The sequence below is a fragment of the Sturnus vulgaris genome, chromosome 11 (genome assembly GCF_052056855.1).
Source record: "Sturnus vulgaris isolate bStuVul1 chromosome 11, bStuVul1.hap1, whole genome shotgun sequence".
NCBI classification, from domain to species: domain Eukaryota; kingdom Metazoa; phylum Chordata; class Aves; order Passeriformes; family Sturnidae; genus Sturnus; species Sturnus vulgaris.
In genome coordinates, this window is record NC_142253.1 from 5,821,922 (window position 1) to 5,849,747 (window position 27,826).

General features: G+C 40.7%; 1 protein-coding gene across 2 annotated transcripts in view; it reads right to left on the bottom strand.

Annotated features, from left to right (window-relative positions):
- SLC25A26 (solute carrier family 25 member 26) overlaps nucleotides 1–27,826 on the bottom strand; it is an 83,122-nt gene that overhangs the window by 47,983 nt on the left and 7,313 nt on the right. For both annotated transcript variants that reach the window (XM_088171291.1, XM_014873253.2), the window contains exons 4-5: nucleotides 16,512–16,616; nucleotides 15,252–15,299 (exon numbers count right to left, since the gene is read on the bottom strand). In XM_088171291.1, the coding sequence (XP_088027417.1) occupies nucleotides 15,252–15,299; nucleotides 16,512–16,616 (153 nt within the window). The remainder of the gene's footprint in view (nucleotides 1–15,251; nucleotides 15,300–16,511; nucleotides 16,617–27,826) is intronic.

A 27,826-nucleotide genomic window follows, 5' to 3' on the forward strand; every position in this document is an offset into this window, starting at 1 on the left:
AACACACAGCCTCTGTGGGGAAGCTCTGGAGACCATTTACAGAGTGCTTCCCTGAGCTCAGGGCACCACTGAGTCTTTCTTGGCCACAAAATGTTATCTCTGGCTGTTTAGGATGTTCAGAGTCCTCAGTCCTCCCAACGAGATGGGGAAATCTGTGAGGCCAAGAGGCCATGAGACATCTGAGGAACAGCTGCTGAGAACTTCAGAGGTTCCAGGGACCTTAAAGTTGATTAAAAATAGAAGTAATTTAATCAAGGTCACATTTCTCCTCAAAAAGAAGGAATTCTCTTTAAATACACAGTATTTTGTTACAATAAAACTACTCCCTATGTTGGCAATTAATGGGCCTTTGGAAAATAAATACATTAAGTCATTCCAGGCCATCTTCTTTCAAGATCATCACTTCCAAGGGGATTGAGAGGTCAAATATGAACCTCAGCAAGAAGTCCCATGGTTCAGTTCTGCCCCATAACCCATGAAGAATCTTCCAGCCAGGTTCTTCAGACAAAGGTCATTTTGGATCCTTGATTGGTTTCTTCCTACCACCACTACTCACCTCTGCTCCCCTTCTAAATTCAAAACAGGGGGGAAATCCAGAAAGGAAATGCTTTTGTTAGGAAAAGAAAGAAGAATAGTTCCCTTACACATACAAGATCCATTTCCAACTCATATACTTGAGCTCCATTTGTTTCTGGAAGTTCTAAGCTCCTTCCTCACTGTTAGTGGGAGCTCTGTGTGTCTGATGGGGTTTGGGAAAGCATGAAGGTAAAATAAAATCACACATGAGAGGACACATTCTTTTCAGGTCACTTAGAAATGCACAGGATTCCTGTGGCCTGAATTAGTTACTTTCTAAACAGCTGGAACTGTCAAGAAAACAGTGCTTTTGCATTCCCTTCTTTATGCTCCCTTCTGCTGAAGTATATTAACAAAAGAGGTTAATTTGTCAAACCACTGATATTCATATGCTGAGCTGAGATTCATCACACTTGGTGGTCTGGAAATCTTTTATAGGACACAGAACTAAACACGAGCTGGACAAAACAAGGAGAGGTACCTTGAGTCACTCTGAGCACAAATGGACAGATTGAATTTTCCTAGCATTAGCCACAATAAATACATCCCAGGGCATGAGGGGTGATGGAACACTGGAACAAGGAGGTATTCTTGGCTGATTTTGAAGGTTTTGTTCGTGCCCAATGGCTTAGGAAATTTGTTCATCCTTCCTTGAAGACTACATTTGTAATGCTGTACCACTGCTGGGGTGAGTCAGAGGTTAGCTTAATGCCCGGATAAATTCCAACTGCACCATTTATGTTCACCTGACCCGTGGATCTGAGCCACACATCGACTCAAATTTTAGAGTAAAACAAAGAACTAAAGATCTTTTGAATCTTGCCTTTCACCCCTCTGAACAAGGCACAGCCCAGTGGGAACTAGGGCAGAATCCTCTCCCCATGGTTTGCCAATCTGAAGGATTTAGATTTAACTATGTATTCAAAATTCTTCTCAAATTGTTGTTTTTCCTCATTTATTTTCTCTCACAGACATCTGGACTACCTAGGCAAGGTGAGTTTGCCCTCAGTCACAGAGGCCATGGTGGTTCACCAGCCTCTTAAGTTACATAGCTACACTGCCTTCTTCAAAGACCCTCCTAAAAATCTGAATCAAGCATCAACAGTCATGAAATAGGCTCTCAAAAGTACAGAAATGAAAACAAACACATCAGGGCTCTTTTGTTGGCTGATGTTTGAAACTTCACCACAGCATCCAGTTCATGCCTGAGACATTTTTTCCGTGGTTGTTAGATGTATACACACACTTCTGTTTGTTCAAAGCAGCTCATACTTCAAATATTCACATCAGTCTGAGAGATGTGGATCATAAAAGGTGAGAAGAAACAGTAACATCCAAGTCCACACAGAGAACATTTATCCACCAGGCACATTCATATTGTCTCTCAACAGAGTGTATGACCTGTATCATAACATCAGGGAAGGGATGCTTCAGTGATCTGCAGAGGCACTGTGAGCTTTATTCTTCTTCCAGTCAATGACAGCTGAGGCCAGAAGTTCCTGACCTGCCACAGAAATTCCTGGGCTTAGTTTCTAATTGCATTCCTGCAGACACTACATGCTCTCAAAATAACAGTATCATTAAATATCCAGAATAAGCATCTCTCGACCATCTAAAATTCAAAATTAACAAATTAAACACACATCTTGACTTAGGAGCAAAGTGAAAAAGCAATAAGAGAACATTGGTGACAGAGCTCTGCATCCAAAATGGAATTCCTAGTCCTTACTCTAGGATGGAGTGTAAGCAGTCAGAAAATGTACATATTTTTCAGAGCACTAAAAAGGTAAATACTCTGGGGAATATCACACTATAACTACATAACTCAGAGGGTTTTGGATGTGTACAGCTTTTTCACCTGTCCTGATACAAAGTGAAAACCTCTGCCAAGCACGACAGGTGTGGGATGAAGCTGTGCCAAAGCTGCCAAGAATTTTCATGGTGAGAATTTCTTTCTGAAACATCTTCTCTGCCCACAGATGTTCTTCTGGTTATTATTTCTGGACAATGAGCTGTGATTTTCAAAAGATATTGCAACAAAGGTAAGAGACCATCATGCAGCCACCCTGCAGAAGCCTCTGCCACACAGGGCTTGTATTTTGCCCCAGCTTGTCATCCCACAGCTCTGCTGAGAGGGAAGTCAGCAGGAGAACAGTGATGGGAGCATGATTTGGCTCTCAGAGATTCAAAGCTTATCTGTGTAAGATGTTGTTTTGTAAGGCAGGATACAGAAATAAATAAGTATGTTTTGGAGCAGAGTGTTGAAGGGAAAGAGAGCTGGGGAATAACTAGAAAGTATAATTTGTTTTCCCATATAATAAATATAAGCTGCCTCCCCCTCAAAATATCAATCATTGGTGAAAGGAGACTCTAAGCCAGCTGCATCCATTTAAAAGGGTTAATGTGGAAGTCTAGGATTTGTATTACCTATTTCTACAGTCATTTTTGCCAGGGGTGCTGCTAAGAACAAGGATTCACTAAAGAGAGCTTGTCTTGTAACAGCTGCCAGCTGTGAGCCTGAAACACAGCAGGGCACCTTTCCTGCCTTCCCTGAGGATTCCACATCTGGTCCCAAGGAGAGACAAGATACTGCACAGAACACAGGGCTAATCCCATCAGGCTAAATCTCACCTGCCTGCTTGGGTTTTGTCTCCTGCTATCCACAGAAATAAAAGCTCCACATGTGAGATATCAAGGGATTATAACCAGAAAAGGGACAGGGATGCTTAGACAAGAAGCTTGTCTTTCAGCTAAGTTTCAGGCTTGTGATTTTTGGGAGGGGGCTGGAGGGTTGCACTGAATTTTCACTGAGTTGTATATTGAAGGTTGTACAGAAGAACTTTGTAGCTCAGTAGACCCCAAACCCCACACTACTCTATTTGTGTGGAGCTTGAGCAATTACAGAAGTGAGGAGCAGAAAAACCCCATTGCACCACCCCTGAATGCTGAACTTTTCTAAGCCAAACTCTGGGAGTCAAATTAGAGGAACGGAGTTCCTCAGCTGGAAAGCTGATGGTAAAACACTGAGAAGCCATAATTCCCCACATTCCTTTGCTACCAAGAAATCACACAGCTCTTTTATAGCCAAGTGAAAAGCCCCGGGTTGTGCAGTTACCCAACTTCTGAAAGGCAGTGACTCTTACTGAACTAGGGCAGCACTGGGTGTATCTCTAAGGAGCAGCAAATAGAGCCTGACTGGTCATCACCAGCTACTCTGTCTGCTGGCTGGCACAGCAGAGCTGAAACCCCAAAATAGGCCAGAACTAGCAAAAACACGGGTCTGTACAGGATACAGCAGGGAAATGAGATTACCAAATGGCACAGCAAAAATAAAGGCTCAGTTCACTTGTTTTAGCTGAAAGAGGAGAGGAACTGCCATTGCCAACAGGCTGCAGAGGATCTGCACTGCAGGAAATGGTCACTTCTGACTCCACAAAGCATCTGTTGATGTAGTCTGGGGTGCACATCACATCAGAGAAGCCTTTGCTGCTTTTCTTTAAATATAAAGAATGACAAGAGCTATCTTTGGTAGCTTTCTCTAGGAAATCTCAAAACATGAACAGTTTTATTAGTCTGATCCAAAACTGTAACTAGAAGTCAGATCTACATGTAAAAGCAAAAGTCATGAATGTGTTTGATGTATTTTAAGTAAGACACTGAACTGCAGTTGTTATTTACAGATCAAAGAAGCTCCAGCAGTGTCCTGAAACAATCTAAGTGAGAAATGCCAAAATCTGATTTCATCCATGTCCATGTGTTGCTTTGAACTCGTAATTCACAGAATTGGTCACTATATTGAATTAATTATCAAGCTCAACGCTTGCCAATTTTGACGGCTGTGCTCCTTTATAAAAAAAGTCAGGTTTGAAGGGAAGTGGAATGATATATTGGAAGATGTGCAGCCTTTATTGAAATCTGGGGAGGAAAAACAATCAGTATACCAAAAACATCCCTTCTTGCCAAAGCCCAAACATAATTTACTTTTCTAATTAGCACACAGATTAGCAAAATAAATAGTTTGTATTAACGAATACATTAAAAAAATGAAGTGGTTAATTCCTCCTCCCTCACAAGAAAAGTTTCTTGTAATGGTTAAGTGAAAAAATATCTATATTACCTAAAAATCGAATGAAGCCACACATTGTACGTGGAAGTGAAACAATAATTTCACAGCACAGCCTAATACATTTAAATTGAAATACTAGCAGCAGTGAAAAGAAACACTGATAAAGTATTTCTGCAGGCAGGAATATAGAGGCAAAGTCTGTTCAGATATCAGTAAAACCTACTTTTTTGCCAATTACTGTGGTTGGAAATGATCACAAATACTGGTTTGTCAAAGAAGTGATTTCAGGAATCACACAGCTTAGGCTATAATTAAAAAGCAATCTTTGGGAAATAGGTTATTACCAGTATTTAGTAGCTAATTTGTTCGTTAATGCCTTAACAAAGCTCTCCTCTGATTGCAATGGAGGGGGAACAACTTCAAGAGGATTATTTGCTATTAAGACTTGTACTCAATTATTGAGAGAACTGCTGTGCTGCAATTACAATGGCAGAGCAGTCATCAGGAAAGCTGGATGGATCCAGCCTGTGCTGCAGCCAGCAATTCCCACATGCAGGGGACTCTGAATTTTAAGGATAACTTGCAGAATACCCTCACAAATGTGGGTGCTTGGTGATTAACAGAGAGGTGCAAACTCAGTGTTCCTTAATACCAATCACACGTTTTATTTTATTTTATGGGGAATTTTCCCCCCATATTAATTGCATTTGTGAAGGAGCAGTTGCATAACTGCTGGAGTTATCTCTAGATAACATTTTTCACCAAGATAATATTATACAAATTTGGTTTTCCTTCTGACCATACTTCAGAAAGCATTTTCTGTCAAATTCTATTAATACCATATTTAAGTCACATTATGGGAGATAATTTTAACCTGTCAATACTTGGCATATATTTTTAAGTTACTGTTATGTTTGACTCAAAGCTGCCACCACTTGTCACTATCTCCTGTAATAGTTCCTGTCCTGCTGATAAGGACAAGGAATCCAACACCTCACTAACCCCAGATTTAATTTCTGCCTTAGGAACCAGAACAAACAGACCTCTAGGTAACAGGACTGAGTCAAGAAATCCAAACTCACCCATATTTATGAACTGCTTTTCCTGCCAAGAATACATCTTTAGCCTCTTATTACTGTATTTCAAGAGCAAAGACTTTCCTACAGCAAAATCAGGGAATACCTTGAACAAGATAATTGAACCTGAGACATACTTTCTATGTAAAGGTTGGTTTGGGGAGCTGCTGCCCAGCTGACACAGAATCTCAGGAAGCCTTCAGCTGCAGAGCAAAGCAGAGAGGCCCATTAATCATATTTATCAAGATTGTCTGCCCTGGCTTTCATGCAGTTAGGGGAAATGTGCTATTCTGCTTCAGCAACAAGGAGTGAGGCTAAAACAAACTGACCTAACTGCATGGGTCATTTCCAGAAATAGAAAGGATATCAGCAGCACAGCTGCACAGGCCAGAAGGCAAAATGCTGGGAAGACTGGAGAAAAAGGCATAAGAAACATCCACCCAAAACTTTTGAGGTATGTAGCCAGTGGCAAAATTAATAATGGGCTAAATTTTGCTTTAATTGGCATACAGTACATTAAAGTCAGCAAGACAAGACTCAGTTAAGTGCCTTATGGTCTTGAATTTCATGAGCCTCCTAAAATGTTTTATTGCACTTCAGGATTTTATATCAGCAAAAGCAAGAAGGGAGCAGATAACCTCCCAGTGAGGTATGAGCATATTATTTATTCTGATGCTCATGCAACCTTCTTTATTTGCCCCTCTCTTTTAGATTAAGAGACTGTGCAATGCCAAATGCAAACACAGAATACAATGTACTGGCTGTTCTCCCATGGGAAAGCAGGGGTAGTATCCTGGCTTATGATTCTCTATTTGAGGCTTTGCTGTGTCTGAAAGAGCATTGAGATGCCTCAGTCTCCTCAGGACAGAAATCTACCCATGTCACTTATTGTGCATCACCAGCAGCCTTTAACTGGGAAAGATTCAAGCCTGGGATAGCCACATCTGGCAGAGGGACCCCAGCACTGCAGAAACATGCCAAAACATTCAGGCCAAACTCTAGACCTGCTGGCTCTGAAAAGCGAACACAATTTTCACATATTCAACCAACATAAAAAGAAAATGTGCAGAGCTTATGCTTTATTGGCTTCCATAAAATTAACAGAAAAATAAAAGTGAGATAAGAGCCTGGTTTAATAGCATTATTTCCATCTGCAGTACACACACCAGGCCTGCTTTACCTAAGTTTCTATAAAAATTATGAAAATCATGTTGCCACTCTGCTCCACCTCCCACACGTGTTTCCAACTACATTGTCACTAAGAAGTGACATGAGATATTAATTAAGGTGCACACCACGCTATCCCAAATATTATGAATTTAGTTGTATTTTTCTTAGAAACAGAAAGCTAAAGAAATGCAGAACACTAACAGAATGTGATGCTGAAGTAAAATTTGAAATAGATGATTAATTACACAGCCCATGAAGTCTCAGCACAGATACTGCCAGGTGATCAGACATCCTCCTTTCTCTTCTTCATGGCACATGGGCATTATTCCATGGGGCAAGAACACATGGGGAATGCAACAGAACACATATAACCTATTCACACCAAATAAAAACTGCATCAAATCTAAATTATAGGAGCCCATAAAATCATTCCCAAGCCAAACCTCACTCCATTTCCTCACACAATTCACGCAGAAATTCAACAGGGCTAGTTCCCAGAGTGAAAGGGACAGCGTTTCAGACGTTTCAGGTGTCCTTTGCAGGCGGCTTTTGATGGAAGTTGACGGGAGCATCACTCGCAGCACCCGCGGATTTCACCCCGAACGCGCCCCGCGCTTCCCCGGCCGCTGCTGCCCTCTGCTGCCCGGGCGCGGGGAGAATCCACACATTTCCCTTCTCCTGCCCGAAATCTCCACTGCGAGCGTCAATTCCTACCGCGCTCCCGACATTCCCCTTTGAGCAAGCTAAAAAAGCTGTTTCATTTATTCCATCCGCTCAAACCAGCCAATTCTGGCTGGTAAAATATCCAAAAAGCGAGGTATGGCTTTCAGTTTTTTCTCTTTTGAGGGGAACTTCTCCAGTACTCAAAACAGTGGGATCAATTCCTATTCCCTGCTAGATAATAAGCAGGTAATCTTTCAAAATAATTGAAGTATGATGTGTCTTAAGCACTTGGAAGGACTGTTCTGGTGGCACTCTCTCACAAGTGCTTCTCTAACCATTCTTCCAATCATTAACATAATTGATAAATCATATAAGCTCTCTGCCATAGATCTGGTTTCCTTTTCACACCTTCACCATAATATTTTGGTTACAGATTCAATTCTTGGATTCCTGATTCTTTTAACTGTGCTTCTGTTTTTAGGAGGTGCAGAGAAACCAGAAAAGTGTAGCCTAAGTATGAAAAAACAGGTAAGTGCTATTAATATTGACAGCAGCGTGATCCTGCAAGTGGAAGCCTTCCACTGTAAAATCATGTTTTGGTCTACTTCAGGCAAGAATTTCATCCTTGAAAAACAGTCATGTACTTTCAGGAAATTGCTAAATTGCTTGCTGTTCCAGACCAATCACACACATTTACAGGACTAGTTGCTTCAGACAGTCCAAGACCCTTGACAGGAAATTATTAAAAGCAACGCCATATTTTACATATAGATGTGTCCGTGTGTATATTTGTACATATTTTCTATAAACATATGCCCTACACATATATATCTTTCTGGGGTTAAAGAATTACCCACTTCAGCACACACATAGAGAAGTTGCTTCACCCACCAACTAAAGGTGGCCTTCACCAAAAACAGCCCAGCAACCTCCAGCCATCAGCAGGATTATTCTCCAACTTAGCAAAACAGGAACTGAGACCTACAGAAAGTATTTAGACGAACAAAAATATAGTAGCCCATGTTGGAATGCAGCTGAGGAATTAAAACTAAAAGCCACCACTCAGCCAAAAATTCAAACCATTGTGAAACATGCAGAAATCAAAGCAATCAGTGCAGCAAATAGAGTTCCTAGGTTATTAAAAGACAAAAACAAATCAACAAAAAACTCAATAAAAGAAACAAAAATATCACAGCACAAAGAAAACCAGAACCTTTTCTTCATAGTATTATTTTCTTCCCAACGAGTTCTTGCCCACAGTGCTGCTACCCACCCACAAAAGACATTCCTACACCATGAATGCTGCATTTGCAGAAACACTTTAGTAAGCTGCTTTGAGAATGTATGGAAATGGTATCTTTGTTGGGAGCCTGGAGCAGGACATGCTTCCTGCAAGACTCTGCTTGCACCCACATTCAGCTGGAAAGAATCTGCATTATCAAATCACAACACTATGCTTTGAGTGCACATGGCTTTCCAAGGGTTTTTCTGTTCAAAGACCCCAGCTGCAAGGCTGCAGCTTTCAAAATACAGAAATACTCTGCATATATGGAATTCTTTTCATGTGAATTTACCCACTGATGTCAGAGAGATGCAGTGACTGTGTGCTCCATTGGGAAACAGCACATCCATGGCACCAGGGATGGCTGAATTCTGCTTCTGGCCAGTCCATATGGACACTGCACCCGGCCTGAGCAACAGAGTGTTCAACCACAACATCTTGGTTGCAAACATGCTTGACCAAAAAAAAAGCCAAAAACCCCCTCATTCCTTCCTCCCAAACTTCAAGGAATTTGCTTGAGGATTCTGTCCACCATTCAGGAGTATCACCAAACCTATTTCCCACAACTGGTAAATTAGGAAAACCAGGGTTATTTTGCAGTCTGTAAAAGTCATTTACAACTGCTTTGTGAGATCTCCATTTTCATCTCCCAAGTACTATTCCAGCATTTGCAGGGAGAAGGTAATGAGAACAACCTACATCAGCAGAGTTATTCATTTCATCCATTTACTGATGTTCCAGGTCACAAGCTAGGGTGTGCCTGAGACCTCACTCCAGACTTGTCTCCTGCTCCCATCCCTCAAGAATTACCTTTAACCCTCACAGCCCCCTCAAAATTAAAATCCCTTGAACATTGATACCTAGGAAGATACAAGTGGTACAAGAGCTAATACAACTCCAATGCTGTGATCTCCAAGACAAAATGGGAAGCAGGCACTCATTTTTCAACTTATTCCTATCAATTCTGAAGTCACATAAGCTCTGCACAATTTTCCACAAAGCTCATTAATCCATTTTACAGCCCCCATCTCTTTCATGAGATTGCTGATGCTCTAGATGAAACACCCAAGCCAAAGAAGTGCTGGCTGCTCAGTAAAAGTCAAAAACCTCCTGTCTGGCAAATTCCTGGTTAAATCTAACCTATCTAGAGTCACAAAATAACATAAAAGCCAGCTCGGTTTTCCAGAAGGTAACAAAAGACAGATACTGCACATATTTCACTAAGGAGGATGTTTATTTTTCCAAATATTGTATTAAGATAGTGTCCTGTTTGCCTGTTTCTATCGACATCTGCTCTGTAATACACAGAGAATGACAAAAGATCAAAGTTTTAATTGTGCAAGTGAAAGAATGTATTAATAACATTCTTTCTGTCCTACAGCAACAGAGATAAACTTGAAAAAAACCTCTCTAACAGCTCAGAGAACAGGATATTTATATAAAGATGTCCTAACAAAAGAAAAGCATGCAAAACTACCTTAAATGGATAAACAAACTCCCTGTTTGCAGTGTGCCCTATTGAGCTCAGCCCTCAGAAATCCCCTCCAACCTTCAGTCAACAGGGTCGACATATCTCAGCTGGGTTTTACATTTTTATACAAACTCCTCTCAGCATCCTTTGTTCACCAACCCTTTAAAATTAGAAAAATGCAAGCAGGTGTGCCTTTAAAGTCCAATTTTGCTGCTAGTTGCTTTATTTTCCCTCTGCCAGCAGTAAGTTGTTTAAGAGGGTTTTTTGTTGTGGTCTTTTTTGGTTTGATGGGGGTTTTTTTTGTTTTGTTTTGGGTTTTTTAATTACTTCTAGCTCCTTCCTCATCTGCAAAGGCTGCACTGCACGTCCTCCCCATCCCTTTTGAGACACATCTTGTAAAGTGACAGCAGTTGTGTGGAACACACAACAAGCAGTATTTCCTCCAAGGACATGTAACAAACATCTCCTTGGCTCTCTGGAATTTGCTGCTGTTTGTGACACTGCTGCCACTCTCTAATGCCACAGCACACTTTGAACTGCTGTCCCTCCTCCCAAAGTTATTCCATCACTCCCTCCCTCCCAAGACAACAGCAGCTGTCTTTATCCACTCTGGGCTCTGCCTTGCATATACTGAAGGGAAAAACACAAACCCACAAAGCCCAAACCAGCCCACAGCTGCACTAACTTGAAGAACTGGGACTGCCCAAAGTGACAACTCTGCTGTCTCACCTAAAGCAAGGCCTGTAGCCTGTGGTACCCAGGTGGGGTCAGGTTTGTCAGGGGTTTCCTTTCAAACTCAGACCTGTGAGTTCTGAAACAACATTGACAAGTAAAGCACCACTGCCACCTCCACCTGAATGGAGGCCAACACAAGCAGAGTTTGAATTGTCTCAGAAAAGTCTAAGAGGACAAACTCAGCCAGGGCCACCTGCACAGCAAAGACTGACATTGGGAAGTGACTCTCAGTCTCTTCCCAAGACATCTGTGAGTTACAGCCAGCCAGTCATTCTCCATCTCCTTTGTCTTTAAGGAAGTTTAATATTAATTTAGCTCCTTTTGAATCTACTTCCAAGCTAGAGGCCAGTCCATCTGAAATATTTTTACAAGTGACAAACTGGATTAAAAGCACACGGAACACCCACTCTGGACTCGTTCACTTCTTCCAAACCATGGTAATTCAGGACAGAAGGGACACCAGATTTACTGTGAAGCTGCAACCTGCACACAGACATGCCAGTGAAGTAACCCACTGTATACAGGGAAACTGGACATAGCACTTCCTTTTCTTTTGTGCTGTCCCCTCATTTATAATAAAGTCCTCTAAGACATCTGCTGGAGTCCTGTAACACAAACGGAAATGGAAGAGCTCCAATGGGAACTCAGGGGTTTCTTTCTTTTTCCCATGAACTGAACATTATGGAATTTTAACAGATGTTCTACTTGGTCATAGTTAATAAAATGAATTATGCAGGAATTAAAAATCTGGCTCCATTTGCTTATATAAGATCTCAGCAGCAGAACTCCATCCCCATTTAGGAATTCTAAAGGATTTGCAGTGGATTTATAGTCTGCTCCTGCCTTATTATGAGATGGCTGGAAATTTTACCAGTTAACTTTTCTCTGTTGTGGAAAATGTGAATAAATTTACCTGTTCATTGACTGATCTTAGCAGTATGATCCAGTTTCCACAGTGGTGCACACTGGTACACTACAGCCATAGGAAGGGGCAATTCTCACTTGGATTTGCTTTGGAAATGACATCATGGGAATTCCACATCATTTCACAGCCTCTGATTTCTGCCATTTATTCAAAGTCTCATTGAGCAACCTAATAACCATACTCCCACTTTGTGCTTTATTACAAAAGCCTTCCTCTTGGAGCACAGATGTCTCTTTCAAGCTTCTGCTGCCAACAGAATGATGCACTGTACCTCACCTCCCTTTCCATTTTAGGCTTAGTCCAGTGTAACTACATCAAAGGAAGATGTAAAGACCAAAATGTAATGGAGATGTGAAAGAAGAGGCACCAAAAAGGTGAAAAGAGTCACAGCCAAAACTTTCAAGCCTGGAGGTTCACTCAAAGTTATTTCCAAAAGCATTATGTATTTAGCCATCTTCTTTCTCTTCCAATATCCATCTGCTCAGAAAGCATTCTGAGGAGATAAAGGGGGTTAGTCAGATTGAGAATCACAACTGAAGGATGAAACAACCACCTTGCACCAGCACAGCAGCTAAAGGCAGTTACATGGAGCACAGTAAGGCTGTCCTGAAGACATTTGCTATGCTAAGGCAAGATGAGGCTTCCACACCACAGTCCAGTTATAAACAGACTTATTTTCACTGAAATTCCATCAACTGGCAAGCAGATCTCTGTCCAGAAATCTGCTTGATATAATACACAAAATTTTATCCCAATGCAACAGCTAAAATTAACCTTTCTTAAACTCCAGCTCAAGAACTTTGCCAGCACAAGAATATAATCATCTGAAAAGCATCAATATTCCCAGCCTCTTCCAATCTTTTTAATGAAAAATCATGTACTGAAGACCCTCTATCCAAAAATTCCCAATCCATTATAACTAAACAAAGGGGTTGGTGTAGGTAGAGAACCAAAGCATGTAAGTATAAAAGTCAGCTGGAATTAAGTACCAGCTGATATATGCTATGTAGCTACCAGGATGTGTCTAATACTGAATTAATATAGATTTTTATCTGAAAATAAAGACCCTAAAGGAAGTGGTGTACTCAAAGAGAAGGAAAAATACCAAGATTAAATGTCAGGCTTACATCAGCTCCAGCTGAAGGTGCAAAAAGCTGATACCTGAGTGGACATTGCTTTACAAAATTTAGTGTCAGAAAAATGCATCAGACTTAACAATGTTAAATTCAAAGATTTTTTTTTTCTTTTTAAACATCACCTATGATTTGTTTTATTTTGAAGAGAAAGCACATTTCATTTAGTAATCATTTATTTCTCATTCTATTGGACAGATTCTCCCAAAAAGCAATACTTCAACTGAAATCAGTTCTGAAGGATCTTTTATGAATATACATAATGGAGAGGACTCCCATTAAATTTCCAACAAAGTGTTGCCACTTTGAGTAAACAAAGTTATCTCAGCAGGGTCACACACTGTGCCATGAATATGGTCTGTAAATTAATTACCACCCTGACATATGTCAAAACAAATTTTAAGGAGAATAGCACACAGTAGCAACCATGTGCTTTATCTACCTGTTAGTATGCAAAATCTGTACTCAATGGGATCTAAATTTATTCATTTATTCAGAACCCCTCTGAGAAATCAAAATGATTCGTATTCATTCGCCTTTTTCCCTGTCTGCAAATGAAATCTGAGTTTATAACACATTTAGTGAGCCAGAAAATAAGTACAGGACAAAGCTATGGTGAGGGTTACATTTCAGAAAAGCAGGTGTCATCTTTGCACAAATAAGTAATTTTTTAAACACTCAAAACTGCTAAAATAAACCACAGTGCATTAGCATTTGTCAGCACTTTATGGAACACTAAGTTTGGTGTTTCTTATTTTAGGTAAAACCTATCTTTATTCTGTACTTGTAACAAGAGCTGGCCAACATAACTGTCCTGAAAAGAGTTTTCAGCATGAAGAAAGGCTTTAAAAAGCAGAGCTATTGAATGAAGAATAAAAAGCCTCTGCAACTGGTTTTATTATCAATGGCAACACAGACAACAGATCTGAGCCTGTGTTTAAATCAAAGGGGGAAGATCCAAACCTACTGTATTCACTCGAATTACATAAGGAGAAGACAAACCCACACACCACATCAAAAATGTCACATAGAGACCTTCCTGGACACCAGTGGCTGTGTCCAGACACATTCCAGGAAAGAATCCCTCCCTGGGAGGGTGCTGAGATCCTGGCACAGGGTGCCCAGAGCAGCTGTGGCTGCCCCTGGATCCCTGGAAGTGCCCAAGGCCAGGCTGGACAGGGCTTGGAGCAGCCTGGGACAGTGGAAGGTGGGGGTGGAACAAGATGGGTTTTAAAGTCCCTTCCAACCCAAACCTTTCTGTGATTTTATGTTTTCCTAGGAACCAAGCCTGATCTCTCTATTTGAGGTACACATACATCATGCAACTTCTGTTTTGTCAAAAGGTGGTCTCCTGGGACCTGATACTGAAACAATTTTAGACTGGCAGTTTATCAGTAGGTCTTTCTACTTCTTTTATAATCTGCCCTCAGTTCACACAGCATATCAAGCACTTCCATGACACTAATCTTGAAATTCACAGTGCATTTATGAAAAGATTTTAGTTTAGGAACTCTTTTCTTCCAAGTGGGCCAAAATATTTTTAGCCCTCTTTTTATTTTTTTTTTCTAACAGTGAAATAATTCTGATTTAGAGTTAAGTAATGCCATATCAAATCTACAGACTGGGTGACTAAATGCATTTCTTTCACACATTAAAAAAAAAGAAAAAAAAAAGAGAGAGCACAATCCTCCCTATATACAGATGACAAATAATCCCTTGGCATCTGCTGACAAATGTATTTAAAGAAAGCCTAAATCTGTCTGTGCTAAACTTGGCCTGATGCCACCAGTTCACCATTGTTGGCATATATAGTTCACATGATGCAATCACAAGACTCAAGAAAGTTTCCAGTACTTTAGTTTATGGTTTTCTCATATTAATATATACTTTTCCATCCTTTTTCAATTTAGCAGCAACAGAACTGGGAGACAGGATGGCAAATGAATGTTTGCATGTATCAACGGTTTTCTTAGTGCTCATTATCAGTATTCTATTTAAATTAAAGGCTGGTGACTTACCTGGAATGAAATATTCTGGGATTTAGAGCTTAAGGTTAGAGCAACTGATCTCAATTGTATTATTATCTCTTGTTAGAAAACTGAGGCAAAGGAAGCAATTGAAAAAAAATAAAAGAGAAAAAGACAAATGTTTTACCTCTCTTAATACTGTGCTTTTATAACCCCGATAAAGTCCTTGAATACCCTGTAGAGCAACAAAAGAAAGCATCATCCAGAGGGAATGAGTTTGTCAAAGACCACAATTTATTGGTGATTATGAGGCAAGCATTACAGCCCTAAAGTGTCACACCTCAGCTTCAAACTGACTGTATTGATTATAACACTGTGTACTGTATTCCATTATTTACAGTGCCAGAGGGTTTTATTTTCACCTCCTTAGCCTTGATTCAGAGGCTTTATCAAGACAAATGTTTTATATTTCTAACCAGCTGAAAATACTCAAAACAATTAAAAGTTATTTTATAAGTGTATATAAAATTATGTTGTTTATTATTATAGGGCATTTAATTCAAGTGTTTGGCAAGGCTTAAGGTTCTCTGGACAGCTATATGGAAAGGGAAAAACATATGGTTTTGACAGAATCAGCTTTTAAAGCAGAATCAAGTCACAGAAAGAAGTTCTAGTGACCCTCTTGTGCAGGGTTATCACAATAGTTTCCATTTGAAAGCAAATAAAAATCAAGTGGATCATTTAAAGGTCATATTTATGTCTTTCTTTCCCCGGGTTTTACACTCAGAAAATGTGTTACAATATTTTTCCCCGCACTGTTTTTAGGAGCTGCTTTCTCTCATTGAACACAGCTTGAAAATCCCCCCATGTGGAACTCTGCTAAAACAGACATGGACAGGTTTTCACAGGAGGGAGCAGCATAACTCCTGAAAAGAAGACAAAGGCCCTTATTTTTCAAAAGTAACCAATACTGGATGAGCACTCATTTCCAGAGCTCCTCCAGAGCCCCTCTGAAATGTTGCCTTTTGGACATCCCCTGCAAAGCCTGCTTCAAAAACTGGGAACCACTCAGCAAACTACACACAGACACTCAATGTCCTGCTGCCCCTGACATGGGCTGCTTGCATAAACACAAGCAGAACTTTGGAATCTGGAAGCCAAATCCCTTCTTTTTCCCCCCCTCCCTCATCTTTAAAATGTAGGTATCCCATATGAAAAGAGGAGAAAAAAGAGTTGCTTGGAGCATTCATGTAAGTGCATGCCCCAGGGGGAGGTGGGGGTTTGGTTTCCTCAATCATAACACGCCAATCACTTTTGAGAACAGAAGAATAGATGGGAAAGTGCTGGGAAAGCACAGAACTGGAATAAAGTCGTAGGAATGCTTCTGCACGTGTATGGCACTGAGTGGGAAGGATGAAAACTTTCAGGAGTTTTGCTCTGAACTCACCTCATGGTACAGGGTTTGGGAGAGAATCCGGAGAGTGCTGGAGGAAGGAGAAACCTGAGCCCTTTGCTTGACAACCTCGGATGGGACCCGTATGAGACAGGCAACCTGCAAGAGAACCAGGGGTTCAGGCAGACACTGCTGGCTTCCTCTTCATACAGCAAACACTTCTTCCAAGAACAGAAACCTGACAAATTATCAGGTTTGTAATTATAGCACTTAAAAGCTGTTGATGAGCAGCTTATGTATTTGTTCTGAGTGCCATGTACTTCCTGATCACAAAATTATACTAACAGCAGCATGGAAGCACCCTTGGAATTTTTAACTTTGAAAACGGAAGTAGATTTGAGTGGAGAAAATCATTGATAAAACCAAATTTTGAATCCATCCTGTCTTTTGGCAGTCACAGGAATTTTCCCCCCCACACTTTCACAGATTTAAAGTGGAGATTCAGAACTATAAGACGAAGAATCTTCTTTCTTTGGTAATTCCTTTGTGCCCTCTAGTGACCAATAGCAGAAGCCATTCTGGTCAGCTTTAGACACAACATATTCCAAGGTTTACCTTAAAATAAACACCACACGCCATTCAAGGTAAAGCATTGGATTGATCCTTTCCTGCAGAATGAATTTACCAGACTCCACAGCTGGATGGAAAAATGTGGCTGCTGCCACAAAGCTCCAGCTTTGCTAAAAAAGCCAGGCTTGGATTTTAAATATTCACCTGCAACTTTGGCTTCAGGTAGGGGTTAAGCTTGTGTGCACATCATTTCATAGAATGAGGATTCTGAAATGCCTATTTATCAGTACTTAAAATTTGAAGCAGAGATTGTCTTCTGTTGCCTCCAGGGATATTTAAAGCAGTGATGGGACTGGTGGCAAAACACTGCAGACCTCACAGGCTTTGCCAGATTTTTAGCCTGCCTTGAGACCATCCTGTGCCAGGCTCAGGAATACACTGTCATTCCTCGACATAAAGGTGATCACAGAGTACTTCCAGTGCAGAACAGCCCAGGTGAAAGCTGTCCATCTGAAGTGGCAAACCAAGCAGCTAACTGGGAAATCCAAAGAAAGTACAGGAATTCACTGGAGATTGCACAGACACAGTAACTTGGGTGGTCATTTGTGGGTAACACAAATGCAAGGTTTAAGTTCCATTTTCACAAAGACACCAAGAAAAGAATCTGTTATCCTGTTACATTCCTACAAGTTTACTGGACAACAATACCCAAAAGTCATTACAAACAGATCTAACTCCATGTGCTCTTCAATTCTCAGGGTCAAAAATAACAAGTGACCCCAATCTGTCAAGAAAATAAGAACTGTCAAGTTTTTTTGATAGTTCAGCATAAATATTTATAGAACTTCATGCTTCATAACACTCCATGTCCTTATATTAGCTTTTTATTCCTTAAAAATATGGAGGCAGGAGTAGATCTTTAAAAAGGCTGGGATGAAAAACAATCTAGTCAATCAAGAGCAGACAAAGAGCGCAGCGTGGCTTCCTGACATCTGGGGTGCTGCAGTTTTGGCAGGAGAAGGGTGGCTACAAAGTAATGTCTGCATTTCCCCTGGACTACTTGGGGTGCATTTCATTTCAAATTAACTTTGATGTTTCTTCCATTTGAATTTGAGCTTACAAGGGAGTCTGTGGCTGCACAAGAACAAAAACAATGATTACATTGTGCTGTTCTGAAAGGAAATAAAGGCTCATGTCACCCGGGCAGTGCTGTCAGATTGGCTCCACAGGGCACTTGTGGTATTCAAAAAGCCACGAGTTGAAGCTGCCAACATCAGACTGCACAGTGACATTTTCAGTATGCACCTGAACTTACAGCGTGTTACCTTGTTTGTTCCTACACATGCACCTTCCCATCAATAACAACCCCAGCAGCCTTTTGATGTGGAGAGCAGGTTTCTAGAGGGAAGTATGCAAGATTAAGTTCACATGTATCTTATTGGAAAAGGAACAGCCTGGGTGGGTGGGTGCAGAAGAATCTCAGCTCTATCACACTGATCCCAATCGCTGCAGTGCCTTCCAGGTGAGCCTGCCAAGGGTGAAAGAACACAGTGCAGGTCTCCAGGCTTTGCCTTCTTGGACAAGGATGTTCAAGCAGCAGCAGTATGATAACACTAAGAGTCCACACTTCAATTTTCAGATGTGAAAACTCTAAGCAAATGGCATAGGAAGGGTGAAGGATGCAGGAGTGCAGCTCTCCCATGATACCAGCCCACATTCATACTTTTACCTGTATCCACCATGGCATTAACAGACATGGGACACGGACAACCAACGTGGCCTCACACAGGGGACCCCATTCAGCTCCCTAATCACCAAGGTCCCAGGAAGAAATTGCTTTTTCATCTCTTGCTGCTCACACAGACATGGCCTGCTGCTTGACACAGAGCAGCACAATACAGCCACCAAGCTCAGGCCATGCCTGGTGCATCCTGCAGGATTTGGGGATGACCTTGTGCCAATTAACTCTGTGCTGAACATCTGCAAAACCAGCCATGGAGAGGGTCCAGCAGTGGTCTTCAGCCACCTCGGTGACATTAGGACAGCTAACAGACAACAGCACCCCATTGATAAGGGCCACAATCATTTTCCCAAGCAAGCTCTGGAACCAAGGGCTATTCCCATCTTTTGATGGGAGCAAAACGACAGATTCATGATCCTGGGAAAGCTCAGGTGCTGCCCTATAAGCTCCTTCCTCATTTACCAGGTCAGGTAACACAATGTCAATGCACATGTATAGATAGCATAAGGGCAGGAAGACAATAAGGCTGAAACAAAAGGCTCAAGAATTTTAAAATTTAAGCTGTAGGACAAGCTGATTTTACAGCTACAAGCAAAGCCATTAACAGCTTACAGAGCAGGTATGCAGTAATGACAATACTAGCACCTATTGCCTTTCCAGCTTTTTAATGCTATCACCACTTCTGAGTAGGAGGGTGCTGAATTTCAAAATCCTTGTCTCTAATCATTACTGGGTCAAAGGGTGACTCCAGTATTTAGACAAAAACCTGCATGTATTTTTAATTTGCTGACTTGCATTAGCCAGTCGGGAACAAAAGCTAAAAACAGGTCTATTTCATTAACATTTATCTATGTATTGCTAAGACACTGTACGTTCTAATTAAATTAAGGTAATTTCTTTCCTCTGTCAGTTGAGGGAAAAGTATTCGAATTTTTGGGTACTCCTTGCACGAATCAGCACTGCCATCTCCCGGTCAGATTTATGTTGGAACCAGACTGTCCTGACTGTTGTGAACAATGACCAGTGCAAATAAAGTCTCAAAAGTACTATGACGCTTTATGTATATATACCAATTTAAACAGTTTGTTTCAATATAAATGTGGCTGTAGCAAACAGGAAATAAGATCTGCTGTAAATAGCACCAGGAATCCACCCAAAGCCTTTTCTATGGGCTCACCTGAGTTTATTGGAAACACCTGATCTCAAAACTGAACTTCTGCATAGGGGCCAATCCCACCTAAAGCTGGGGCAGCTGTTCAGAACGAGGCGGATTCATCTAATTCAGCACAGGGGTACCCAACACTGTTCTTTATACAGTAACACAAGATACATAATAAAAAAAGGACAAAGAGGGCACAATCCTGCTTACACAGAGGCACAGTGCAAACAGACAATGCCAACATCTTTAGGAAAGAAAGCAACTCCTGTCCTCAGTCTTATATTATGATCCAAATATCAACATATCTTATTTGGATTAACAGCCTTTTCCTTCCACCCTTTGTGCTCCAGGCAAAGCATTCTCTCCCAGGCTGGATTTGGTAGAGAACCAAAGGTAACACAAACATTTGTCTTTAGGCACCTCCACTACAGTTTGACCACTAACTATGTGAACTGCACACGAGATATATTCAGGAACATTTGGAAGAGGACAGAGCAGGTGTCCTAATTGCTATTAAGGGCTTAGGCTGGGCATTTAAGCTGGGCTGGTGCACAGGTTTCCTCAGAACCAGGGACACAGCTGGTACAACACTTTCAGCTTTGTGGCTCTAAGGAGAGCAGCTTGAAGAAGCATTTATCTCCTCCTGCAGCACCCTGCACAGCTGATGATCTGACTCACACACTCCTAAAAGCTCCCACAGCCATAAGGGCTGAGCACTTGTTATCTTTAATAAGAGGTAGATATTACCCCTGCTGTAAGACAGCCTACTGAAGTGGGAGCCCAATTTCTGGCACCTGATGAGCTCCTGGCTAACGAGCTGAACTATTCTCTGCACTAACCTGGGCTTAGGTGAGCATCAAGATCAAATATTTTTCCACTTAGTAATTAGCCAGCCACACTGCCCCACGGCAGGGGAAGGGTAGTCTGAGGACAAAGGACTGTTATAGAACTTGTGAGTGGCTGGTGATTTAGGAACCTGCACTCAGTGATTCTGAGCAAATTTCTAGCTTCCATAGCTCAGTCTATTTGAAAATTTAGTATAGGAACATGGAGTAACCTCCAGAAACCTTTTCTTTTGTTGCAGCTTTAAACACTGTAGAACTCTTTCTAAAGGATTTTAATATTTCAATTTCTCAAGCAGGAAGTTTGTTTTAAGGACTTTATCTGTTTGAGTAGGGTGGGAAGCTTTAATTGATGTTCACCATATAAATGTAATTCAGTGTTTCATACAAAACTAAAGGAACATGACTGGGGACAGTTTATCTTAAATGCCATTTTCATAAGTCTATTCTTAATCAAATAAGAATATAATTTATGACACTATAAAACTTTGCATCCAGAGAGCAGAAACTTTAGGGTAAATACCTGTGCAAGATAATCACTAACCCATTAGGGAGGAAAAGCTGCTGCACAAAAATGACAACAACAAAGATGCTATGATTTATCAAAGGACATATGTTTAGGCTGCAGTCAATCTGCTAACAAAATCCTAATCTCTCACCCCGTTTCTGAAGGTCAGAAGGATTGCCTGCTGAGCAGAATGTAAAATAAGCAAGGAAAATAGAACAACTCTAAAACCCTGTTCAAAGAGAAACAGCAATAAATTGGGGTTTTTAAGTGTAACCTGCATTAGCCCTGACTGTACTGCTGCAGACAAAAGCTATCTTGGAGCTCAAGTTTGCTTTGTTGCTGGTTTTCTGTGTGTTCTGTTTCTGGAGGTTTTTTTTATTATTAAAAAAATGCTGTATCTCAAAATAGGTTAATATGACATAATCTGAACGTCTCAGTTTCTATGTCAGATGCTCCTTTCTAGTTAGGAAGTTAATATTTTAATCTGAAATATGAAAACTGTCCTTTCTCAGATAACTGAATTATTAAAATAATATGCGAGTTTAAAATTGAAAGATCTTAAATTGCACTGATTTCCTTTGGATCTGGAGAATAAAGGGGAAATTTCCCTCTTGGTTCATGTCAAAGGCTCTCAACAAAACTTGAATTCAGCACTGCAGCTTTCCATGCCTCTTCAAACCCTGTAAATTTATGCTTGGCTCTTCAGATCTCCCTGGGATGCCCCTCTTCAACAGAATGGAAAAATGAATGCAATATTATGAGATTAGCAAAGTATTTCATCCTCCAAATAACTGCTTCTAACTATGGTTCACAGCTCTTGGGTTGGAAAGATTAGCTAGCAGGGAGAATGAGCTGTGAGCTGCAGATGGAGGATGAACTGCTTCACCCTTCCCAGCACCAGGAAAATGAGCAGAAAAGAGGAGGAACATGAAATATCTCCATATTCATATATATGGTTTCATATATTCCTTGGACAGAGCACCTGCAATCACAGACCAAAACATTTCAAATACCAGTAAACCTTCATCTAAATACCTGCTGCCTTTTTGACCAAGACAGAACAAAAATACAAGTTTCTCTGGTCACTAATTCACTGTGGGTCACAGCTGCAGTTGTGAACAAGTCCTTCCACATTTGCTTGTCAGCAGGCTGTGCTACCTGCTAGAGCACAGAGAATACGGAATGGAAGTGTTTCAACTCTTGTTTTAATGAGGGAATTGTCTCCAAGGATGACAGAAACTGCCCTGTACATGAACTGTCCACCGTCTTAAATGCCAGACCCAGAGTGTTCACCTTCAACATAAAGCCTCAAAAGATGCTACATCTTATTTCCCCCACACTGCCATCCACAGCAAAGTGTCCTTCCAGCACAGTGAAATTCAGTCCTGTGTAAAGCTGCTGGGGTCATGAACAGGTGACTCCACTCCTAATTTAAACCCCATGGAGAGAACAAGTTTTGACTAATGGGCTCTGGATGGGAAAGTTTAGACAATGCCAAGCTCTTTGTCCCATCTTTTCCTCTGCCTGACACAACAACGCCTTCATTAATTTAACTGCAGTTCCCTGTATGCTGGTAGGAAGCATTTCTTCAAAGAACAATCTCACCCAGCAAGGTTCCTCAGATCTCAGCACCTCCCAGAGCTTAAAAACATATTATTTCAGAGATGAGACCATTCACAAGGACCAAATGTCACAAGTATTTGGAAAACTGGAGTTTCTGCACAAACATTTTCAACTTTCTCCACGTTCCCATCTTAGATGACTTTACCTGGAATCTGCAGAGCTGTTTTGCAGATTTATTTCATCCTGTCATTTTCAAATCTATGACAGCTCTGTTTTATTACTTTCCAGAGCTCCCTCATTCCTGCTTCAGAGCATCATCTGCACCACCACACACTTGTTCCTCCACAATGGCCATCTTGGCTGAGCCTTTCCACCCCAGCTGGCTCCTCATCCATCATTTCAGGAGCCCTCTCAGGGCTACTGGGCTTCTGTCAATCTCAGATTTCCTTCCCCACACATGGCTCTTCAATTGCCCAGATATATTCCCAACAAATCCTGCTGTGGGTTCCCTGCCAACCTTTCCTTTAGCTGTGTCAGATACACCTCAGAAAACTTCTGTCCTCCACCAGTGGGAATTTGTGCCAAGCTTTGTTCACAGCAAGGAGAAACTCTTACTCCAGTTACATCAGCTAACAGGCAGAGAACAGGGAAAGTGTGTGAAGCTGACATTAAACACTTCTTTGCAGAAGTACTTCTCACTGAAGATGTTTTGAAAGTTTGTTTGCTTTGCCTAAATCAATTGGTCTTTTAACGTTTAGGCAATGTTTTGTTTTGTTTCCCTTCTCAAACCAGAACTAAAACTTACCAAAAGCAGCCTGATGTTACACACCTCTTGTACTCCAGCACAAACCGTGTCCCAGAGATTCTGAAGTTCCTCAGTACAATCACAAGCAGTTGGTTTAAACTCAAGCAGCAAAATCAGGCAGCTAAATAACTTGAAAATATCTTCTTTAACCTGGTGGATGCTTGAATCATCAATTACTACCACTTTTAAAGACAGAAATCCTTAAAACCTAATAAAAATAGACCCTTAAGTCAATGTACAGAACCATCTGCATGATCCAATCTATTCCAGCAACACTTTCACCGTGAAAGTCTGTTAAACTTATTTTAAAAGGCTTAAGAAACTCATTAAATCTACCAGCCAAACTGTTCTTTCAGCAAAAGCTGGATGGTGCATCCCATCCAGCAGAAAACTGTTTCCAAGGAGCCAAGTGGGGTCAGGCTATGTTACAGGAGGACAGACAGTAATGAGATTCCAGGCAAGAGAACACAGGCAGTATTTTCTAAAAACACATTAAGTCTCCTGTTGAAAGAAGACTAGTATTTTGCAATTTGCTCACTCTCTCGGGGATACATTGGCTCAGAACATGGAAACTTCAACTACATTGTATTTTATTAAGTATTTTCCTTTAATTGATCCCTTACTCTTTCCTTCAGCCTTTTCGCTTAAAGAATTATGGGCTTGTCCACATATGGAGCTATTCATAGCTATTCCTGACAAATCCTGCATAGAACATTAGTTTAAGGTAAGTTTATTCCAAAGTGTCTCAAACATTTCCAAAGTTGACTGGTAGAGCAAGTCAGGAAATCCATTAGGAAGTACTTTAAAATTATTTATTTCTCGTTTATAACTTTATAATCAAAATTTGCTTTCCTCCGTAGACACTCTGAGCTACAAATATTTCTAAACCAACTGAGTATCAGCCCTGTGATCAAAAGACATGACAAGCATCAAGCTTTACTGCAAAGCAGCATGTTCTCTAAGCCCTGAACCGAGCAGGTTGCACAAAGCAGTGTGGGGAGAACAGCTGATGAAGAAGATGCACTACATGCACTTAGCATGGAATATACAAGAGAATATCAGTGTGGGTGGCTGGCTAGGTATTTGACAGTTCTTAATTTGCTGTTTCAGCTTCTAATTCTATGATGAATTTGCTGGCAGCGTTTGTGGACTCATGCCCCTGTTTATTTACAACCAATTCCCAACCACTGCTCTCAGTTTCCACCAGCTCTCAGTTCTTTCTCCACTACCTCTCAAAGGCAGCAGTCTCACCTTCTCAACCATCTCCTAACCCCTGCTTCTGCATAAGGATTTGGCAAAAATCCTACAGCATCTGTATTGCAGACCTGACCTCACATAGATTAATTTATGAATATTTCAAACCCCAACATGATTAATTCAGAAGACCACCCAAATTGTTGCACTCCCCACCACTGCTCATCTTGCCAGGGCTGGAGTATTCCCTTTCTCAAAGCATGTGTGCAGCCAGATGTGCACAGCACAAAAGGTGCACTCACAGCTAAAACGACAGGCACTGATCAATGAAAATAAGACAAAAAAGTTTCAGTATTGTAGAAAAGGTCCAGTCACACTTTGCTGTCATTTCCACACTACTTAGAATACTATGATCTGCCAGCACACACTACACTGGTTGAGATGAGATAGGGTGTAAAGCACAAAATGCAGAACAATTTTGTCCATTTATTAGTTCAGGTCTTAGAAAAGAGGTAGCTAAAATATTCAAAGCCATTAGCCCAAAGTCTAGACACAAGTGCTTTATTGCTTCTTTGCTGACCTAAAATCAGCTTTCCCTAAAGTGTCCAACTTTCCTGTAGAACTGAGAAGTTGTATCTTCCAACATTGCAAGGTTTAGAGTTTGAAATACCTAAATTTTTAACTTCATGTTTGATGTGAGTGGTGGTCTCATCTCTGACTGGGCTCCTGCAAGCTGATCTTCCAGAGCTTACCATGCTGCAAAGCCCTGGCCAATTATCCTGCTGGAGATTTTCATTCCATTACTCTGCAGATTTGTCTGACTCATGCTTCTGCCTTTTCCTCAGAACAGGCATTAATAGAAAATTTCTTCTCTGACCTAGCCAGCTTCTCTCATGGAATTCACACCAATACACTTCTGGAGATTCCTGCTCTTCTATTAAACTGAAATTAGTTAACTGTTTCAAACAATGCTGCCAGGGCAGAGGGAAGTGGCTGATTTGTGGATAGAGACAGAAAACAGTGTTGTCCATCCTATCTAGAATGCCTCTTTTTATGCAGGAAAAAAAACCCACAAGCATAAAATAAAGTGAAACATACACTTTCCTCTTTTATTTTAATTAAAAGCACACTTAAAAATATCATTCTACAGAATCATGATTTGTAAAACTGTAAACTTGCTTGTATTTGAGCTTGCTTCTTCTAAGAAACAAGTTCATACTAGTAGAGAAAGGTAAATTAATTCCCCAGAAAGATAATTCTTGCATTAAGAAGTTTTCCTATTTGACACATCCCAACAGCAGATAAAAAAATTCCAAAGTTATTAATACGAAGGGTCAGATGTTAATCATAGATGAACCACACACTTTGCTCTTATCACAGAAGTACCTCAAGTGGTAATACACTGGAATTCCAAGTGAGCTTGGAATTTCACCTTGAAATACCTGTCCTCACCTTGCCCTGTGCAGTCCCCTCTCCCCACTGAAGTGACAAAGTTCTGAACTTTTCAAATCTCCAGACTTTTAATCCCAAAATTACTTTTTACAGACTTTTTAATCCTAAAACACTCTAGAAACTTGCATAAGGACAAAAGCAGCTCAATGACTTCAGCTGGTGAAGATCCAGAGCATGGTCATTACCACCAGCTGCCAAAAGAACAGGACATCTCCCTGCCATGCTGCTCCTCAGTCCTCCAACACACATCCTCTCTGAAAGTCAAGGCAGTTTGCTGTCTTGTAAAGCAGGAGAGAAAAAAAAAAGAAAGACAATGCCATCAAAAATAGCCAGTCAGGAACAAAAGGTCAGAAAGATAAGAGTGAACCCACAATTTACAGGCAAAATCCCAAAGTTTTCACTAATGTCTTGCAAAACTCAGATCGTAGCCATAACAATATCTAAATATTAGATGGGAAAGGGCTGTTGCCAGAGCCAAATGACTTTATTCTCACCTCCATGGAAAAGCCACTGGGATGTAAAATTATCTGTGCTGAATCCAAATTATCTGTGCTGAATCCAACCACTTTGGCACTCCTGAGGGAAACCTCACTGGTCAAACTGGGACAATCTTAAACTTGTGCCATAAAACCACATTTGCAGGAGCTTGGTGGGAGAGGCTCAGAGGGGGACTTCTATTTAGCAAAGTTTCTTGTAATTAATACACACGTTCATATTAAACTGACATTAAAAAATTATGCAAATCAATCTGGAGCTGTACAGTTAACTCTGGGCCTGCAAGACACATGTGGTTACTACTGAAAATGAGTACTAGGAGCTTAAAAGTGCTGCTCCTTCTCAGAGTTACTTATACTGCCTTAGAATGTTAAAAGTAAAATTTCAGAACATCTGGTTTTCCTTTCCACTCCCTATGATATCATGTTTTCCAAGCACATTTGGCAGCTCACTGTAAAGATACAGGCAGACTAAACATACAGGGCAAAGCAGAGTCAAGATGAAAAATTCCAAAGTCCTGGATGCAGTAAGTGTATTTTCTATCTTCAGATTTCAGTTGCACAAGTAGTAAAATAAGGGCTTTTCCCCCATTGGCAACTCATGTATTCTTCAACCTTCTCCTTCCTTGATGAGATGATACACCATGCATCTGCCCTCTAGAGTTTTGGATGTGCCTTTGTAAGCAGTTTTTCATGTATTATGGGATATTGAGTCTCTATACGAGAATCAGTTGTAGGAAAAATAATTATTCTTAACAGTGTCAGATTTCGTATGTACTTTTCTTTATCTCACTCTGGGAGATGAGATTGGCTTTCTATATTCCTCCTGCCTAAAAGGGAAAAAAAAAAAAAACAAACCCAAAAAAACCAAAACACTGCTACAACCCTGCCTTTTTATTGCTTGGCTTTGTCTCTCCCAGTCTGGAACTGGAAAAACGAACCAAAACAGTTCCAGGGGACTGTTTCGCCTGTGAATTTCTACAGACTGTAAATAATACAGAAAAGTGGCTAATATAAAAATTAAAAGTTCCTATTTGACCC